General features: G+C 41.1%; 1 protein-coding gene across 1 annotated transcript in view; it reads right to left on the minus strand.

The window, feature by feature from the left end:
- Positions 1 to 22,500, minus strand: part of LOC137876512 (transcription factor COE1-like) — an 82,157-nt gene that overhangs the window by 21,943 nt on the left and 37,714 nt on the right. Inside the window, exons 7-10 of the mRNA XM_068716140.1 lie at positions 6,478 to 6,559; positions 5,176 to 5,317; positions 3,655 to 3,788; positions 2,445 to 2,571 (exon numbers count right to left, since the gene is read on the minus strand). Coding sequence (XP_068572241.1) covers positions 2,445 to 2,571; positions 3,655 to 3,788; positions 5,176 to 5,317; positions 6,478 to 6,559 — 485 coding nt within the window. The remainder of the gene's footprint in view (positions 1 to 2,444; positions 2,572 to 3,654; positions 3,789 to 5,175; positions 5,318 to 6,477; positions 6,560 to 22,500) is intronic.

A 22,500-nucleotide genomic window follows, 5' to 3' on the forward strand; every position in this document is an offset into this window, starting at 1 on the left:
AATTATTGCTTCATTCTTCCCCTTATGAGATGAGATCTTTTTCTCTGGCTCCACTTCTCTCAGGGACTTTCTGTGTGCTTGTATATGTGTGTATGTACATGTGTGTATCTGCATGTGTGTATCAGTACATGTGTGATCCACTTATGAGCGGATCAATAATTCACAATCTGGTTTTAAAAGTCCACCATTCTGTCTCTCTTTTTTTATGTCTCTCTGTCTTTCAACGGTCTCGCTCTGCCCTACTTTTCAATCTTTTTTATTTCCCTTTTTCTGTGTCTGCAAAATGAACTTCAAATTGTTCTTAAAAGAGAAAAAAGTCTAAAATTGTGATGCCTTTTTATCTTTCACTAAAAGTTTCTCTACGGCTGGGAAATAAATTTTCTCATGCAGCTGCATTGACAATAAATCAGCTCTACATATGTGAGTGTGTGCACGTTGTGTGTGTGCATGTGTAACGTCTGTGTGTGAGAGCATTTATTGATTGTCACTTTGTACTATTGTATTTTTATAGGAGTGTGTGATGTTGAGAATGCTAATTTTTCCCACCAGGCCGATGAAGCAGCCATACGGCACTATGTGTATATGTGTGTGTGTGTGTGTGTGTGTGTGTGTGTGTGTGTGTGTGTAGTAGACCATCTGTTTACCAGACTACTCACCATCTTTCCCTCATATCTCTCTGATTTACAATTACTTTCAACTCCCGCCCCTGTTTGAAAGCGTGTGTGGTACGACACGACCCTATGCAAGGTTGGCTTTGTGTGTGTGTGTTTAAGTTGTGTGTTGTTGCACACTAGCGTGTATGCGCTAGTGAGTGTGTTTAATTGCTCGGCCCTTACACCCAGAGGCAACCACAGCTAAGAAGCGCTGCAAAACCTCAACAGCCAATCGGCTTCCACCGCCATGACCTTTCACAGGCGACTTCCAGAAAGAAGTGGACCTTGAGGCGGGGTCAGGCGACCGCAGTAACGGATCGCGTTTCCTGGGTCACATGTTGAAGCGATCAGCCAATGGGGAGGTCACGGGGGTCATCTCTACCCAATAGGGGATGCAGTTAGACACCAGACGGACCAATTACCAGCCGGCTAGCCTCAGGGTCAGACCAAAGATGTTTTGACTGAAGACCATTGAAGGAGGCACACGGGCAGAGTACCAAAATAATCTACAGACCAGGCACATTTCAGCGACACGGAGCACAACTCCCACTGCCCAAAGAAAAATCAGTTGACTTGTTTCAGTGTTTCGAACTTCAGCAAGACATTTAAGACAAAAACTATATTCTGCGTCTGTTTGATGTCACTCATTGCTCATGTTAACATTTGTTTCTCAGCACTTTCCAGAAACAGTATTGCGAAGTCCATTTCCTCACATTTTACTTTAATGAATGAGTTCCTATAGGTGGAGCTATTTTCTTTGTCTCATCAGCCAAACTGCTCAGCATCTTCTCCCCTGTTTTCCTTTTTCTTTACTGTTGTTGCATTTTAATGTCTTTTTTTAAATATCATTCTTTACATGCTGCTTGAAGCACATTGAGTCCATTTTATAGCTGACTCTTGAAACACAAAACTCATCACTTTCTACAGCTTTTTTTCAGGAGATAAAGCTTTCATGAACTTGACGCCAACATAAAAAGTGACAATTTATTCATGGTGAGTTTTTCATCTCTATTGATCAGGTTTAAATCCTCATCTTTATCGTTTGGTCATTAAATGTCACTAAAGAATTTATACAGCAGCTGTTTTTCTTTTCTGTCTTGAATGACGTCATTGTTACGGCGTGATGGAGCCATGTTGAGTGGATCAATACCAGACATCACATCACCTCCATCTATTGCCACATGCATGTGCAAACCCAATGAGCACACACACACACACACACACACACACACACACACACACACACACACACACACACACACACATGCATGCTTTCTTCTGCATTTCTCTGCCTTTCCTCTTTCCTCTCATTCACAGTCAACAATCCGGTCAGAAATTACACACTCTTTTCCAAGATTATGTGTGTTTGTGTGTGAGTGTGTGTGTTTGTGTGTGTGTGTGTGTGTGTGTGTGTGTGTGTGTGTGTGTGTGTGTGTGTGTTAGTAAACTGGGTGTTCTGGATGATTTCACTAATAGTTTCAGTATGGAGAGCTATAAAGAGCAGACTGTTTAATTGTAGCTGGTTTTAACGAGGCTCTGATTATGGCAGCGTTCTAACGAGTGTGGCTCGTTAATGTTGACTAATCTGCAGTCATTAGTTCAACACTGTCTGGCCGGAGAGTGAACTGCAACTCATAGACGCTATTCACACATGCAGACACAAACACACACTGGCAATATTTCTTATAAATGCAAACACTCATTTATAAAAAATAAAAAATATTTAAATCAAGAGCATGTGCATTCGTGTTTTCGTATGTGCGTTTATGTGCGTGTGTGTCGTTGACCTACCTGTGTATATGAACCTTCCAGGTGTGCCTTTGCAGAACTGTTTGGACTTGTAAGACAAAGTGACCTCAACGACCCCGGGGATGTGTCTGGGAGGCGTCTGCACCCGTATGGCATGCGGCGTGATCAACTAGAGAAGGAAGGAAAGGGCAGACCAAGAGTTAGTACACAAAAAGACACTTGATCGGGACAAAGTAATGCAGCTCAGCAACTTTAGATATAATCTTATTTCCCAGGATCTATGTTGACACCAGGTGAAAATGAATCATTGTATTGAGCTGAATGTAACAAACACTAACTTTTTAGGATCACATTTTTATGGATGGTTTTCAAAAATAGTTTTTATTATTTGGCCCCGGTTTGAAAAATCTGCAGGTAAGAGGAAGAGCTGCAAACAAACAAAACTTGGTAAACATGCAGTTTACCAAGTTTACACGTTTACACGTTTTCTCGCTTTGGAATCAGGTTGAGTAAAAAATGAAACATTTGGTTGGCCAAAATCCATTAGAAGCCAGTCTGAGGAACGCCAAGAGAGCTGAGTCAGTTTGAACTGAACTGAGACTCTGTACACATGTTAGTGTGTGTAAGTGTGGCTCTCAACACTGTAAACAAACCCCACAGCTCTTAACACACACACACACACACACACACACACACACACACACACACACACACACACACACACACACACACACACACACACACACACACACATCCATCCATGTATGCCAGCATGTACGCACACACACTGGGTGTTGTTGTTGGAAGTGAGCCATGGTTGCTCGGCGCTCACGGTGAGTGGAGTCAGAAGACAAATAAACATTCTGTAGAGGAGTTGTGCTGGCAAAAAGTACAACAGTGAGCTCTGTATGTGTGTGTGTGTGTTTGTGTGAGTGTTTTTTTGTGAGCATTAAGCCAATGACTATCAAAATGTGATGATTTGTTCAGTATTCCACATAGAAAGAGAGCAAGGGAGTGGTGGAAGGTAGAGATGGGCGGCGGTTGCTTGTTGGTGGGGACTCATTAGCAAGGCAAACCTCATTTCGACAAACATTAACACACAAACATTCACAGGATCACACACAGTTAAGAGCCCGACCGTGAGGAAAAGCATGTTTTCATATTGAATTACTTCCAGCGTCCGAGGGCAAAAGCATACAGTTGAGGGGTTGAAACAACATCGAGACAGAATGGTGATCGCTGGAAAACTGACCTCGCTCCAAACCAGCATGGTACCAAAGATGACTTGGAGACCATCGAAGAAGTTGTCCCCTATGATGATGACTGTAGCGCCCCCCGTAGTCCACCCCTCGCTGGGACTGATGGCTTTAATGCAAGGAGCTGCTCCTGGTGGGATGAGAGGAAGATTAGAGTAGCTAAGACAGAGAGAAAAAAAGAGTAAAACAAATATTTAAACATTGTTTGAATCTGAAATCAACTTCTACTCCGCATTTGTTTAATTTAAAGACAAATCAGTCTCTAAACAGGGAGGGAAATCTGGCTAGAAGCCTTTTCATCCCTTTTGCATCTGCACCTCATATTTCTTCAAGTTACACCCTTGGCTTTTGGCTGTGGTCCAGCACACCACACCTACTCTCTGAACACACTTTAGATTTAAAGACTGAGTCCTTCTCAATTGTTTTTTTGAGTAAAGTTTGTCTTTGTAAATGTTTCTACTGAGTGGAATGAGAGAATATACAAAGCAAATAAGTGCTGAGGCTTTAGATTGAGTTTCGGGCTTCTTTTCTTTTTATTTTCAAACCATTTATTCAGTTTTTGAGGACTTTTTAGAATTGAACTAACTTTAAAATGAAAAAACTGAAACTCTATTCTTATGGACCATGAGAAGCAGTTAAAAGCTTGTAAGTGAAACTTAGTGTTAAGTTCTACCGTGACAAGATCAAAAGCAAAAAACAACAACACATGTCTCCTGCAGGCCTTATGAGACATAGATGTGCTAAAGAAAAAAGATTTACTTAACATATTGCAAACGACAAAACAAAATTTTTGAGGTATGAGCATTCATTCTCATACTGTTAATTACTTTAAATGCAATGTGATCGTCAACCATCCCTTAGTGTGTGCTGTGCTGTTTAATTACTGTTTGTTTATCCCAAAGCCCGACTGGCATGAGATTATGGCAATTTGTTTTTAAAACTAATGATATGACATGGATAAAAACACACACAGAAGGCTTGGTATGCATCGTAATACCTCAAACTGAATGGATACAGTCAGCTTTATGTCACTTCGGTATTGTGTGAGTATGTGTAAGCTCATATCCAATCCCATATCGCAACAATAAAAGCCTGTCTGCCAAAAAACAACTCTCCTCAAACTGTGTGTGTGTCTATGATTATCAGCATTCATCTAAATTACAACAATGTCCTTTACTCTGGGTTTGTTTATGAAAAAGAATCATAATGATATTAGACCTGGCAACACACACACACACACAGACAGAGCATCACACCAAGCATTTTGTGTGTGCATGTGTGTGTGTGTGTGTGTGTGTGTGTGTGTAGTGGGTTGGATTAGCCAGATGGAGGGGCAGGAATCACCTGATAGGATTAAACCATCAACCATCTGGTGGCCATGCTGCTTACGCTCACACATATTCATGCACAGACACAGACACACACTCTCTCACACACACACACACACACACACACACACACACACACACACACACACACACACACACACACACACACACACACACACTCATTTTTACCGTGTTCTAGGTAAGACTGTGTTCCTTCCACGGGGTCGAGTCTGCGGGCCCGTCGGCCATGTTTGGAATTGTTGTGGACGAACATGTTGTCGGAGACTGACAGGACATGTCCCTCCACACTCACCGTAGTCGATACCACCACCTGGAGAGAAGCAAGAGACGTGACAGGATGGGGGGGGGGGGGGGGGGGGGTAGAGGGAAGGAGCGGTGTGAGATAAAGGTGAAGAGGGTTGGGTGAGGCAGGAGGAGGAAGGGGGGAGGAAGAGTGTGGACAAAGAGGGAGAGGAGCAGATAGGGGGCAAAGGGAAAGAAGAAAAGAAAGAATGAGGAATTACAAAGTGTGGGTCTAGAGATCATTGCAAGCAGGAGTTAAAAGCGTGAAAACTGTGAAAAGCTCCTTAAATGTAACCCGTTATCACTGCTATTACCATCACATTCAACACACACTAAGTAAGTTTGTGTGTGTGTGTGTATATGTGTGTGTGGTGTCTATCCTCTTCTGTTCAATAGTTCCTGATGGGTCCAGCCCTTAATTATCTCCCAGGGAAACAGAGCTGTCTTCTCTGGTTCCACTACAATAGAGCAGCACAATTAGAGGCACAGATACTGTCACACACTCGCTACCGAACGACTCTCTCTCTGTGCTATTTCTCACACACACACACACACACACAGCAAAACGCAACAAACACACATATACATATCATGCACACACACGCACGCACGCACACACACACACACACACACACACACACACACACACACACACACGTGCCATGGTAATAAATCTATCGGTATCTTCTGGGTGTCCAGTATCTCCACTCAGACTCAAGTGGTGTCTTCCTGATTGTGTGGTGGCCGTGAAGATAAGGAAATAATAAAGACCACACAGCCTTAAATCTTATTCACAACCTCCACAGCATCCTGTGTTTCTTTTTTCCTTACTTTCTTTCTTTCTTTCTAGTTACTCTTTTCTTCCTTCCATCTAACACTCTCCTCTCCGTCCTACTGCATTGTGTGTATGTTTATGTTCTGACTCGTCAGGGTCAGGATCTCATGTTTCCTGTAAAGGCGCTGATGGCTTATTTACTTACACAGAAACACACACACACACACACACACACACACACACACACACACACACACACACACACACACAAACATTCCTGTGTTTATGTGGTACAATAACCATAACTTTATGTGAGTTATTATGTGCTAAGTCCACGGAAAATACAGGGAAAGTAGGGAGAGACATGCAAACACACACATAAAAAGGTAGAATTAAATGATACGTTTTTCTACCTGGAACCTCCTCATGTCTCGTGGGTTTCCTGCGTTTTTTAGACAGTTCTGGTTGCACTTGAGGAAAAACTTGAGGAAGAATCTGTACAGACAGAGAGGACAGGCAATATTTCAGGTTAACACTAAACAGCTGCTTTCCTTCAGAATATATGAATTCAACGTCAGTTTTCAACATACAGCACAGACAGAATCCCAAATACAGATAGAGAAATTCATGTTTCATACTGGTGTTAAGTCAAAATTAATTTCCTTGTGGATAAATCCACACCAAGACTGCTTTGAAATGCCGCTTAAAGGCAAATAAAGCAGCAAACTTCTGTGAAATCTGTGACTTTAAGAGAGTTTAAGTTCTTGAATTTTAAGTTTGGCCTCCAGTTTTGAGAAACCAAACTTCAACATATTGTACTTCTAAAGACCATCCTGCCTTTGTCTTTTCTTAGGTCTTTGTTCAACTTGACCTTCGTCCTCAGTGATTTCTAGCAACATGTGAAGGTGTACTTCAACTGCATTTGGATTATGGCTTAAAAAACTTACTTTTTAAGATTCATAAACAATTTGAAAACAACTGTCGACATGTGAAAAGACAGATTTTAAAATCTTTCAGGGCTCGACAGTAAGAGTTTGAGAAATTGGCAACTACTTGTTGGCCTTTGGTTGCCAGCAGTGGCAACCACTTTTTAAAATATAAAAAGTAGTGGCAGCAAACAGCAAAACATGCACCAACAAATAAATACATTTTTAATATTTGTTGTCTTTGTTATATTTAAATATTGCTGTTACAGTCAGAACTGTAACCACACAACGCTGCACACAAACAAGAAGGAATGTAAATTTGTCATATTTTCTTTTTCAAGCTAACATTTAACTGCATTATATTAATTACTCAAAAAATAAGGTAAAAAACGGCAACCATATTTTCTGTTTTGGCAACCAAAAGCTCATGCCTGGTTACCAGCCTCGAATACACTTTTGTAGAGGTGTTTTCTAACCCGGACGTCAAATGGCATGAAACCTTAAAATCTTTATCAACCGTAAAGGCAACAAGAATCTACATCAGTAAATAAAACTAAGAATATTTTGTGTGACTGTTCACTGTCTCTTATACACTCACGATCTTTACTAAATCACAATCTATTTGGGATTCAAAACAGCCAATTTTCCGAAAAATGACAAGTATGCATGCGTGCAAATCATTAAGAAAGGGGGAACCATGTTGACATTGGGTGTTTGAAACGGGACCATATGTCATGAATCTATATTACAGAATAAATCAAACACGCAGATGGCCGTCAACAGCTAACAAACACATCCAGGTTGTGTTTTGGTGTGAGCCAGCTGGCCAGCCTGGCAGAAGCAACAAGGCACACTCACACAATAACACAGACACACACACGTTTGTGTTTGTTACATCTGTCTGTGTGTACCAACTCGATAAAAGCGACACAGCTTCACACACAGGGCAATGTTTCCTCTACATTACACTCTAACACACTGTACAGTTTCTAAGAGGTGGACGTAGTCACCGTGACGTCACCCATTGGTTTCTGGACTACAAATTTATCAAGCCTTGAATTCGGCATTTTGGCTGTCCCCATCTTGTTTTTCAGAACCAGAAGTGACGATGGAGCCAAGTACAACCAACCTGTCAATCACAAGGTAGCCACGCCCTAAAGCATACCCCGCTTTATCATTTATTTTACTCTAAATGGAACAATAATTTACTTAATGAACATCATGCTGTATTGACTTGAAACTAGGGATTGAGACCATACACTCATGTTTACAGTGTTTACTGGGGGACTAAATCAAGTGAGAAGTAGAGTCATTTTCTCATAGACCTTTATACATTCTGACTTCTCTTTGCAACCAGAGGAGTCGCCCCCTGTTGGCTGTTAGAAAGAATGCAAGTTCATGGCACTTCCAAATTGGCTTCAATTTTCAGAACCGAGGTTTACCGCCTGGTATAAACCGTAGAACCATAGCAACCGCATGATTAACGAGCCACTTTTAGAGGATCATCAAGAAAATTCAGCATCTCTCTATCGCAACAAAAAACGTATTAGTAAGTTCCACCAAAAGAAAAATGCTAATCTATTATTTTGTGTTTCATCACATTGTGTCCACTGTCTGTATTTATCTTAACACAGTTAAACTCCATACTTTCTCATAATTTGAACTTTTCACAAGTCTGTACCACCACCATTCCCTCGTGGCAGAGCTTGCTGCTCCTCTGTTCAAGAGATGACAGCCTTTGTACCGGACGTTCAGAACAAAGCAGAGGTGTGCGCTTGTGTGTGTGTGTGTGTGTGTGTGTGTGTGTGTGTGTGTGTGTGAGTGCAAACATGTACTCCACATGTGAGTGTATGTGCGTGTGTGACGGTGCAGCACAGCCCAGTGGCAGGTCTGAGTGTAAAACTCTGCGTTAACGAGCTCAGGCTTCGTTAGAACACCGGCGCTGGGATTCTGCATGCCTAATTATCTTGACCCCTCACCCCTGGGTGACAGCCTATCACAGTGTAGGACAGCCACGATGACCCCTACTGACCTCCCACTGTCTAGTCCTTCTCAAAACACTAGCATAGCGTTAACACGAGCACCTCAGCTGACCCTCCGTTGTACATTTCTGTGCAAAGGAGATGGTTGGGAGGAGCACACACTCCTCTGCTCATCTGCCTGAGATATGAAAAGACTAAAGCTACAGTGGAAGAAGTGTTGAGATCTTTTAGAAATGCTGCACCATGAAAAAACATTCCTGCATTTAAAAATCTAGCTTGAGTAACAGTAAAATATACTTAAGCATGAATGTCAAAGTATTGAATTTGAAATACAACATTTAGTCTTACTTTGGTGGTATTATAAGTTAAACTTACAGTAAGTGGAATGCTATTTCTGAAATGTACTGGAATAGAATTAGAAAGAAACAAAAAATGGATACACAACTACACAGATCTGATACTCTCTTCATCAAGCAAATCGGATACTGGCAATGACATGACCAGTCCACATTAATTTACAGTTTCATTGTCAATGTCATTATAAAAAATCCAGTGTTTCTTGTATCACGGCGGACGGCTGACTCGGTTTTTAGTGCCACAGAATTTCCTGGCCTCACGTTACCTGAAATGGTTAAAATGTGTTCCACACAGTGTGCTATGCAGATTTAAATTGGGAACCGAGAGAGCACTGGTTTTGGATCAATAAATTCAGGAAAAGAAAAAGTTGGATTGGTGAATACAATCAACGTCTCATTGAAAATTCACTGTGTATTCTAAAATAAACAACATGTTGAATGGGTTTCCTACCTAATAAAACCATCCGAATAATACATTGCTTTGTTGAAATCAGGTTGTGGATTTCTTCATACATTTTTGCCTTTTGCAGCTCAGTCCAACTGTTAATGCTGTCTGCGATCACTTGTACTACTGTTCCTTTGTGTGTAGTGCTTTGAGTTTATGTACTTCTTGACAACCTCTGCTCTGTGGTCGCTGTAACCCTGTTTCTGCAAAGGTCAATAGGAAAGGATCTCGTCTCTAATGCTGCACCACTGAGAAAAATGGCCATGTCTTGAAACATCACGTAAATCATCACCACAATCTCATCTGACCCATTAATTTAACAATATCAATTCTCCCCTCTCAACATATTCACACACCAACTAATTACTGTCTTTCATTGGCTTATCTCCCTGGTGATCTGATGATATCGCTCGTTATTTTTCATTTCACCATCTAATGTTCAACTCTGTCCGTCTATTTCCTGTGAGTGCGCATTCTCTCATTGATTGCCAACAGAACATATTCTACATTTTAATGCAGTATGTGTGCGTTCCTCTTCCCCCTTTACTTGACCCCATCTGGCCTAATCAACTCTGCTACAAAAAGGCCCCGCAGCTACACACGCTCAGGCGCACACACACGTACACCTTGTGTGAATTGATTGGCTGGTCCAGTCACTGGTCGTTAAGAGGCCTCCAATTAAACCGGGCAATTATAAGAGTCTAAATGACTGTGGGGGAGGGGAGCACTCTTCACCTCTCTCCTCTATCTCACTCCCTCTCTCCGAGGCCCGATCATGTTCAAGTGATAACAGCGCAGTTGACCTTTGCTATGCTGTGAGTACCACACTCAGAGAGCTGACCCAACACGCAAAGAAAAGCTCTCTCTCTCTCTCTCTCTCTCTTCTCTCTCTCTCTCTCTCTCTCTCTCTCTCTCTCTCTCTCTCTCTCTCTCTCTCTCTCTCTCTCTCTCTCTCTCTCTCTCATACACACATATACACACACTAACACACTCACACCATCTGGACAGGGAAGTGTAAGAATGGTAGTAAGCGTAGGGTAAAAAATAAAGATGTAAAGAAACAATATAGGAAGAAAGAAGGAAAACTAAAGTAAAGTAAAGTATTTTTATACTCTAGATTGTTATTCTTGCCATTTCACCTTTATTAGATAGTGACAGTGTACATAAGGGGGTATGAAATGCAACAAGGGTAACTGGCTGGTATTAACCACCAGGCGCCCTATGCTTTTCAGTTTACATGGTGACTGGCAAGTTTATTGCTAAGTTTACCACAAGAAAAGATCGTAAATATTGGATGATTTTTGGTCATGTTTAGAGAAAGGTTGCAGTCATGGGAAATTACGGCTAAACTACGGTATGATTAGGGTGAGGGTAGGAAAAAACATTGTTAAGGTTAGGAAAAAGTGTGATAATGCCTTTTTTAGGGAGCAATTTTAGGGTTAAGTGTCTTGCTCAAGGACACATTGACATGCGACTAACAGAGCCGGGGATCGAACCACCGATCCTTTGATTGAAGAACAGCCCTGCACTCCACTTATCCACAGTCACCCCACAGCTGCTGGTCATGACAAAATTTGTGTTTTTTTAATGAAAACCAGAAAAGGTTTATATTATGGTTTTTAGGGTATGCTTTGTTTTGAGCCAGGTACATGTTACTGGAGATTTTCAAAATATCTGCTGTTTTGGCAATTTGAGGGGAAGAAGAATCCAACATAAGACAATCCAACAGGCATTATGACACTATATGGTTAATGTGTTAGTAAAAATTGCCTAAATCCACACAAAGCAATAGTATTGATTTGGGGGGTTGTGTTTCTGGTCATTGGATGAATGTTAGTCCAACATTTATTCTCCTTCTATTGTTGGTTTAACTCCTGAGAAAAATACCTGGCTCTTTATCTTCTAGTTGTTCAACTTCACCTGCTAGTTGAACTTTGTTTGCCATTTGCTTCCTGCTATTTACCATTGTGCAATGGTTTTATCAGCTTATTAAAAAAAAGGTGACCATTTTTTGTCATGTCATTTTTTTTAGCTACTGCAGTTACTGTTCCCCTTGACAATGTAATCGATGCTAGTCTTATTTAGCCAGTAACCCAAAGTAATGTAACAAACCATGGTTGGATGCTGTTTTTTTTGCCTGTTAGCCATAGTGTAGTAGTGAATAGCACAGTTACATCCATTATTCAGAGGCAGAGATGGCAATTATGGCTCAGAGCATAACTGACATTAATATTTAATATATAGGGCTAACACAGACCTGAAGAGAGAGACAGGAAATGACAGAGCGAGGGGAAGCAGAGGGTGTTGAGATGTAGAGAAGAAGAGTGAGGACGACGTGGGGGATATAGCGAGTGTGTGAGGTAGACACAAATGGAGGACAGAGTGAGGAAGAGGATTGTGGGAGTTTGTTTTGACCACCCTCCTGTCATTTAAACAGTTACAATGACAACAGGGCAAGGGTGACATCCGGGGGAATTCCAGCGTTGTGTGTGTGTGTGTGTGTGTGTGTGTGTGTGTGTGTGTGTGTGTGTGTGTGTGTGAGAAAGCGTGTGAGTGTCTAAGACTGAATGTCTGTGTCCGTTTTATTCCCTAAAGACTTGGTATTCTACAGAGCCAAGAATAACAATGCTGCCTTGGAAGAGAAAAAAAAATCTCTCCAAAACACACGCACACATACAGACACACACACAGACAGACACACACAGACCTGGTGAGTTGTTGCTGACAGGTGGAGAAATTGCAGTCAGTTAGTGCAGACAAACTGAACAACAGATCAGTGCTTTTGCTGCTCCTGCCTCCTCTGTCTCTTCTCTGTCTCTCTGCTTCCTTTAGATGTCTTATTCCACCTGCCTGCCAAGCTTCTTGGCAGAGCTTTCTGACAGAATGATGATTTTCACTATCTTCCCGTGTGTGTGTGTGAAACAACTTGCTAATGCTTGTGTACCTATTGTAACCGCCAGTAACTGATCAGGTGCTGGCTGCACATAACACCAGTCTGCACCAAAAGGAAGGCTGTTTGCAAACAATGTGTAAATATGATTCAAAACAGTTGAATGTACTTTATAATACTGTATGTCACTTTCGATAAGAGCTATGTTGTAATACTCTCACTATAATAATAGTATTACTGAACACCCTTTCAGTTAAACATGCTATTCCTTCTAACCTCATTTCCAATAGCTAAACTAGCTAATATTTTAGAGGTTCCCTTTCTGTCTGTTAATCTGTCAGAGATCAACTTCCTGTTTCCTGTTTACACTGAGTGCTTGTTATTGTTTAATGTGATGACATCAGATAGCATTGCTGGGTCCATGCCTGCTATCTGAGTAGTCATGCAGTAGGAAAAGCAAGGATATGAAACACTACTACGCCCTCTATTCGGCTGTTATCGCAATAGTAATGCGATAATGTATTGCTTCCTGTGGAGGAAATGCTTGCTTTTTTTCTTTGCCTTTGTAGTGTCTTGTTCAAGAGCACTTCAGCAGAGATAACGCTTGCTGATACAGGACTTAAACCACAGTGCAGGAACAGTCCCTACAATCAGAAGTCCACGCTTGAAAACTATTTGAATAACTACACATAAGAAGTTGGGTTTATTGCAGTTTATGTAACCACATTAAGAGTTAGAGGCCAGAAGTGTGATAGAAACTAGTTTATAAACTGATAAGGGGATTATAAAAGAAAGGACAGAAAGAAGCAAGGAGATGAGGAGGAATCTGAAGAGGAAGATGAATTAATTTTACTTGGAAGGATAACTGGAAATCCATTTTAGTCTTGGTTCAATAATATGTGAGTCTCATCAAGTCTTGCATGGAAACCATACTGACAGCCAAACTGAAACCTGAACATCTGCATAACTGCTCCATTGTGTGACGTACGGTTTAATAATTGTCTTTCAAGCACACAGGGCTGCAACTAATGATTATTTTCACCACCGATTTATCTGCTGATTATTTTCACAATTAATTGATGAATCGTTCGGTTAATTAAATGTCAGCAAAAAGTAAACACACATTTTTCCTGAGCTAAAGATAACGTTTTGCATTGTCCACAATGTAAAGATACCTAATTAAAGATATGAAACGGAGAAAGGTGTCAGTGCCACTCAACTAACAATTTCAGCTCTACAAACACCGCAATTTGTCAAACACACAGTCATTACAATTTGATCCAAGGACAACAAAGCCTCACAATGAATGTTATGTAACAAACTGAGATGAACAAGAGGATTCATGTGTGTTTCCACACAACTGACCACGCTCAGTGCTGTGTATCTGTTTTCTTTCTATGCTTGAGACTCACCAGAACTTTTACTGTATAAAGTAACTTCCAGAAAACGTGCTGTCATATACAAAAAAAAAGAAAAAGACCTGGGTAGATGTCCACATACACATACTCAGAGCCATGGATGAGCAATGTTAAAAAACTAACAGGAGCGTGAGAAGAGGAGCAGAGAGAATAAGAAATCTAGACACATAGAAGAAAGTGCAAGTAAAGGGGGGGGGGGGGGGGGGGGAGAGTGGTCGGGAGCGAAATGTAGTGCAAAAGAAAGAAAAAAGGCAGCGAAGGAGGGAGGGAGGAAGGGAGGGAGGAAATGCACGGGAGTTATGCGAGGGAACAAGACTTAAGAGAATTGAGCAGAGCCGAGCGAAGCGGAGTTATTTTACATAATGATGGTTGATATGCACAGAGGTAATTGATAGCTGAGCTGCAGCCCCCCAAAAAAAAGCACCCAGCTAGCTGTCAATCACGGCTCATCTCCCAGGAGATATGCTAATGGTGATGATGATGAGGGCTTAGCTTCATATTGCCATCATTACTATTAATGCTGTCATTGTTGTCATCTCTGCATATTCAAATGACAGAGCAGGCCAGGGTGGTGATAGCCAGTCTGTGTGATGTCTATGAGGGGGGCTTGTCCTGTGTGCCAGGGCTGAGATTAAGTGAGTATTAATAACCTGCACAGTCTACTTGTTCAGCACTGCTATGGCCCTGTACAAGTGTCATTACATCATTGTAACATGTAACGGTGACACCGGTGTCATCAGTTTGTGACAAGGCAGCTCACTCAGAGTGACACACAGTCTTTATCTATCATGGACCACAAGCAGCAACTCATCAATACATTTACAAACAAAGTTCTGTTTTGACATGTTCATATGATCATTTATTTGTGTATTAAATGGCAATACACTGATGAAGAGGAATTCAAATTAGGAAAAAAACAGCACAGTTTTGTTTTACTCCCACAGTCACATAATTAAAAGTAAGAAAACAACCATTACAACCTATTACACATGGGTCCATATTGTTGGTGATGTTGCTGCATTCTTGGGTCTCAGCAGTTCCCTAAGTGAGTACATTGTTATCATCACCAATAAGAGTGATGGTCAAGTTGTGATAAACATTAAGATTAGACTTTGTCTTACGTGTGTTTTTACTGTTTATGCATGCATTTGTACATATTGTACATTAAGATCGAATAAGAGACAAAAAAATCACATTTAGCAAGAGACTTAATATGCATATGTGTGTGTGTGTAATTATATAAAACTTCAGTACGCCCCGCAACACAAATTAACAAAATCTTCAAAATGTCAACTTTTCAAGAAACTAATAGACATATCCAGTGATGTCGTAGATGTAAAATAAACCCATATATTCATTGAGAGGGTTACTTGCATGCAGATGAAGGCTTTACTGGCCTTTAATGTTATGCACATTGTTAAATACTATAATATAACAGCAGTAAAGCTGCCGACTAGGAGACACAATGGACGAAATGACCCTGAATAAGATATTAACCAGTGAAACGTTGCTCTACAGTCTGGGGCCATGACGACATTAAATTACAACATGATTACCTTCAAGACAAATACTGTCAGAGGTCTTACTCATCGCAGGGAGAGAAACGGGGGAGAACACTAAGGAGATGAGGGCAAAGATGAGCGGCTGGACATACTTCGAGGGAAGGAGGAGGTTACTGTGGTGTATATTCTAAAGGCTGAAGGCAAACTGTTGAATTATAGATGAGAGAGATTGATTTGGGGTGGGGGGAAGAAAAAACGAGGGAAGAGGTGGAAGGAGAGACAGGGGAGAGAAGGGGAGGCAAAGGGGTGGGGAGTGAGTGAAGGGTGAGCAGCTAAAGGATCGCTAGCTCTAGGCCAAACATGTATGCACACACACACACACACACACACACACACACACACACACACACACACACACACACACACACACACACACACAAGCACACACACAAACACACAAGCACACACACACAAACACACAAGTGTGCGCGCACACACACACACACACACACACAAAAAAAACATACACAGCTTACCTCAAATCGATCTAAAAGCTCAAGCTCGCTCTCCTTTTTACTTCTCTGTTGCTCTCACATAGACACGAACACACATAGTTTCTCACTACTACAGAACACACACACACATGCACACACATGCACACACACACACACACACACACACACACACACACACACACACACACACACACACACACACACCCTTTACTCTCGGGGGGGGGGGGGGGGGGGTGATATTGACAGGAACCTCTTCCTCCTCTCTCCTCCTGTCTCCTCCTTTCTCCATCAGTCACTCACTCAAACACACACATGCGCACCCAGGTTCCATCCCTGTGAGATCACCTCCATCACACACACATGCACGCGCACACACGCTGCAAAGGGAATTTCTCAGTTCTAATGCTGCTGATGGAAAAAGCTTTCTTTCGCTTCCGTTTACACTCCTTCAACAAAACACCACTGGTGAATTGGCTGTTTGTTTGAACATTTTGAACAACCTCTGTTTAAGTTTTTCAAACAATGATCTCTTGTAGTCATACACATGATAACTGCTGTCTCTCCGAAGGAAAGGCCAAAGTATTAAGAGGTTGTCATAACGCCGCAAGACCTCTTAGGGTTCAACCACTGACTGGTGACCACTATTCACATCCCGTCCCCAACCAACAGTCAATGTCTCTTTTAACCATGACTGTAATCTTCCCCAACTTTTGCTTAGTTGTAGTTGCCTAAACCAAACTTCAGAGATGGCAGAAGGTCATAAGGTTGTATTGGAAGGCAATGACTTATGAGGACTCAGTGTGTGCTTTAAAAGTGTGCGTATTCATAGAAAGGTGAATTTTGCAGAAATACTGCAGATATTCTTATATATTAAATTTGTATTCACTGTACAGCACTTTGGTCAACTTTTGTTGTTTTTAAATGCGCACAGGAAGAAACAGAGTGAGCAAAAAGAGAAGGCAAGGGAGATGTCTGGGGCAGGCTGGAGGACTGAACTCCCGCTACGTTTGTCAAACAAATTAAACGCTGTCCAGGTTCCTCACCTGTGTGTTCACACATGAACACACAAACACACACAAACTGCCCGTGTGGCGCGCATATGGCTCACCCGGTCCAAATAAGGAAATATACATACATTAACATAACTAATGTACGAAGCACTCCATTTAATATGCTAATTCACTGAAATATTACTGAGCGCCGTCTGTTGTAAATGAATAAATTTGAATTGCAATTAGAATAATCCTTTATAATTAATGAAAACTGTCAATTTTGGTTCAGAAGTAATTTGATTAACGGGTTGATGGGGCACCAATTAAGTGGAGGAGGAGGAGGAGGAGGAGGAGGAGGAGGACAGAGGAGGAGAAGGAAGAGAAGAAAGATGACAAGCTCTTCAGATAATCTCTTCCTTTTCATGTGTAATGAGAGATTAAGCTAAAATTATGTAATGGCCCTTTAAAGACACACAGTGCAAAACAGACAACACACTTCTCTTACCTTTGTGGATATCACAGCAGCATCAGGACGAGCAGGAGCAAGCATTAAAAAAGAGAAGAGGAATGATTAGATAGAGGACATAACACAATATTACTAATGATAATGAATAACAAAGACTTCAAACATAATGCAACACTGCTGATACACCTACTTTCTGATTTAAAAAACATCATTTTGTATCACTTTGTAAGTGTTTTCAGCTAGCAGTGTTATTTAATGGTGTCACTGGCTTTCTGATTCACAAGCACCTCCTACCACTAATTAACCACATCCATGTTGCTGTTATTAGCTAATTACAAGACTGGACACATGCCCGGCTAATTAAAGCTATTCAATTTGTGTGTGTGTGTGTGTGTGTGTGTGTGTGTGTGTGTGTGTGTGTGTGTGTGTGTGTGTGTGTGTGTGTGTATATGTGTGTGTGTTCATGTGGGAGAGGGTATATATTAAGGCATTTCAGGAGTTAATGTTTTAATGACACAATATAAACTGCATTGCAACAGACCATGTGATACACCCCCCACTCTCCCAGTACAAAAACACCGCCGCTCCCTCTGTTCCTAAATCAATAGCACAAGGTCATTATGTGCAGCTGAATCATATGTTTCACTAAAGTTGCTGCGTGTTAATAATATTTCAACAGAGTTGCAGGAAAAAGCTTCTAATTTAGCTCGTTTAGTCAACAGTGTCATCCATCATGGTGAAAACATAAAAGACCCCCCTGACTCGCTCCCTGTTTTCCTTTTGCTTTTTCCCCTCATCTCATTTTCTCCTCGCCACAGCTCCTCCTCCCCTATATTATTATATTAATGTTCTCTCCCCTCCTCTTCTCCCCTCTTGCTCTCTCCTCCTCTATGCTCTTCTTCTGTCATAGTCATCCCTCTCAGCTTACTTTCTTCTTTTCTTTCCTTTCCTCTCATTAGAAGAGCAGCTTTCTCTTCATTTGCGCTCTCTAATTCTCTATTTATACATCTGAATATTCATGATATTGTATTGTTTTGAATATTCAAGAACCAATTAACATGCGGTTTATGAATAATTAACGCATACTATTTTTTTCCCTTTTATATTTTTTAATAATTCAAATTTATAAATCTGAAAACAAAATGGCTCATATTTTTCCCACTAACTTTCAATTCAAGTGTGTGTGGTGGTGTTTGTTGTGCGTGTGTGTGCCATGCTGACAGATTATTTAACAACAACACAGGAACTCTCTCTTTAATCTGCCAACAGTGTATCGTCCTGCCACCCAACCAACGTGTGTGTGTGTGTGTGTGTGTATGTGTGTGTGTGTGTGTGTGTGTGTGTGTGTGTGTGTGTGTGTGTGTGTGTGTGTGTGTTCACACTCATGAATAAATGAACTTGTTAAAGAGAGATGAAAGAGAGAAAGGAGACAGGTTCTGCTGTCCTGTTCAAAACTACCTGCTCTGGCACATCGCTTAGCATGCAGGTACACACACACACGCACACACACACACACAGACACACACACACACACACACACACACACACACACACACACACCAACATGTTCACATACATAACATTGAAATAAAATGATCACCAACACTAAAATGATGTGTGTTAGAGAGAAGAGAGAGAGAGAGAGAGAGAGAGAGAGAGAGAGAGAGAGAGAGAGAGAGAGAGAGAGAAAGAGAGAGAGAGAGAGAGAGAAAGAGAGAGAGAGAGATGCTACCTTGTCCCCCTTCAGTCTTATGAATATAGCTGCCATCACAACAGGCATCATTCCTTTTAATCAGTGTCGAAGCTGTGATCAAAGAAATACTACCTTCACAAAAAAGTGACAGCAAGAGACTGAGTACAATGGGAGACTCCTCACTGTGTGTGTGTGTATGTGTGTGTGTGTGTGTGTGTGTGTGTGTGTGTGTGTGTGTGTGAGAGAGAGAGAGTGACAGCAACGTTGACTAGTACCTGAACGACAGCAAAGCCATCATGTCTACATACTGTCACATAAGTGAGGTCTTGCAATACAATCAGACTTACATCTCCTTTTTCTCACACACAAAAAACTTGCACACACACACACACACACACACACACACACGTTGCTGACAACTGTCAAGCGCTCACCTCCAGACTGGGGTGTAGGTAATTAACCAGACAAAACAACTCACAACACCTCACAGATCAAGAACACAGAAGAAGAAGAAGTACAAGGAAGGCGCACGACAAAAAGACAAAAACAGAAACAAGAAGAAAAAAGAGACACTCTGACTACAAAACAAGATAGAACTCCAAAACAAGGAGCTCCACTCAGGAGGAGTACAGAGGCAGAGAAGATGATGAAAATAGAAACAAATCTGCACTCCTCCACTTATCTCTCCTCTCCTCACTTTGTGTTAATTTGTCTTTACATCTAAAATAACAGTCAACTTTTTTGCAAGAACGCCACCTTTAAAAGTGCTACATCATCACCTATATATTAATTCTAATTTTAAATATTACTCTGATTATCTACCACTGTTAATATGATTAGCCTCATATTATATTCAGAATTAGATTTATAACAAATCACTTTCAATGTCTTACAGTGGTGGCAGAAAGAGTGGTTCAAGCACAATTAAAGCTGAAATGTTCACAGTTTTTTTCTTCAAATCTAGTCAGTAATCGTTCTTTTTTTACAGCACAAATTATGTCAAAAAGGAAAAAGATAGGTGTTACTAATAACATATTAACAATGGCTCTGTGTTATTCAAGTGTCCCTGTAAGCTGTGACAGTGAGCCAACATGAACAATATCAGGACCCTGAAACTGAAGCAGCAAAATGGAATGCAGGCTTCATTCATACCTTTTGATTTTCTTACTGTAAAAAAAGATTTGTTTAAGTGTTTCTCTTTCTTTCTCCAACTAACCCAATTAAACAAAGAAAAACAATTAATAATTTAAAAACACATGACCCAATTTAATTAATGCCTTTGTTCAATTAACAGTTTCCCTCCTTTGTTCTCTGTCTGGATGTTATCATGATGACAAATATCATATGTGTGAGCGTGCATGCGTGTTAAAGAGTGTGCATGCGTCTGAATCCCTGACTATTGCCAGTGCTACTTCCTGTTATGCCAAGTCTCTCAGTGTAAAAGAATTGCAGAGAGTAATCCACTAATTAGCTCCCACTCAGACAAACCAAGATTGTACAGGCAGTGTGCATACAGTTATTTTTTTTTTCCTTTTCTGTTTAATCTCTGTGTTGTTTCCTATTTGTTCAGCTCATTATGTGATCAAAGCCATTAACATGTTTATGAAGCAGCTCTTTCATGTTGCAATAAAACACACTGAAGCAACTCATACAGAGTCATAAGGATATGAAATATGAATGCTGAGGCTAGAAAGATGAGTGTGTGTGTGTGTGTGTGTGTGTGTGTGTGTGTGTGTGTGTGTGTGTGTGTGTGTGTGTGTGTGTGTGTGTGTGTGTTGGTGTGTGTGTGTGAGAGAGAGAGAATGTGTGTGTGAGTGTGAATGTGAATAAAGTACAATTCAATCTTATGTGAGCTAAAAAATAGGATGTGGAGGACAGGGGGCATTTGAGTCTTTGAGCTTTTCCTGCACACACACATGTACGCACACATGCACATATGGAAATACATAAACAGAGGCAGTAGCTGTTCAATAATTCAGCATACACAAACACACACTGGAGGCAAGGTGAGGGTAAAAGCACAGCTAAGCTAACAAGCATGCCGAGTGGCCCGCAGAGTCAACAACCAATCAGAATGGAGCACGGTGGCCAGAGAGAGAGACGTGACCCCCGGTGACCCCAAACTCTAATGATTTATAAACATGACTGAGAAGTGTGTAAGTGTGTGTGTGTATGTGTGTGTCCCAGAAAGCCTGAAGCTATTTAAATGTGGAGATGAATTCTTATTTATTCACACAGAAAAAAAGTGAATGTGAAGACCCCAAGGGTAAGAGTTCAAAACAATACAGAGAGAGAGAGAGAGAGAGAGAGAGAGAGAGAGAGAGAGAGAGATAAAGAAAGAGAAAAACAAAGATTAGAAATGAAAGATTGAAAATGAGAAAAGAGCGAGAAAGATGGAAAAAGGGATGGAAGTGTAAGAAAGAGGTAAGTTTAAAGAGGTAAAACTGCACTCAGATCACGTAGGGAGAGGAGGTTAGAGGGGCATAAAAGACCCTCTTTTACGATCCGGGAGGCACACACACACACAAACATATATTCCTTCCCCCTGCCCCCACATTTGTATGTGTGTGTGTGTGTCCTCATGCAATATTAAATAGGCAGTATGTGTGGGTATAAAGTGTGGTGGGGCCGGGATGCAGTGAATTATATATCGCTATTGATTTGCACACAGGCACACACAAACATACGTTTGCACACAGGCACACACAAACATACGTGCACAAACACACACACTTTATTAGATTAAAGCTCACAGCAAAGACACAGACAATGGCAGGGTCTAATAGCAGATGTAGGGAGAAAGAAAGGCACTGTGGGACACATACACACACACACACACACACACACACACACACACACACACACACACAAAAAGTAGAAATGTAACAACGGTACGGTTGAGAGCTGCTTTTCACTACAAGCACAATCTTCAGCCAAATGTGTGTGAACTCTGAAGGACCAGCTGTTCATGTGGATGTTCGTTTCTACCAATGACAACAGAGAGAATTACCGCGCTGTTCTTGTTACAGTACAAAGCCTTTTAGTCTTTCGTAGCTCACTGTGTTGGTTTTACAGCCTGCACATTTACTGTTTAGTCAGTGATCAGTCATCAACACCATTTCCAGCTCAGCAGATGGCTGTTTTCAACCAAAAAAAGGTCTGATAAACCCACTCTAAGCTTTTACAGTGGTGCATAGCACCAACGAGCAGGTGGTTAAGTTAGCGACCAACTGGTTCAACAAGTCATGAAG

Source organism: Cebidichthys violaceus, unplaced genomic scaffold, assembly GCF_023349555.1.
Source record: "Cebidichthys violaceus isolate CVI_PGR_0920_01 unplaced genomic scaffold, fCebVio1.0.p SCAF_20, whole genome shotgun sequence".
In the NCBI taxonomy this organism is placed as follows: Eukaryota; Metazoa; Chordata; class Actinopteri; order Perciformes; family Stichaeidae; genus Cebidichthys; species Cebidichthys violaceus.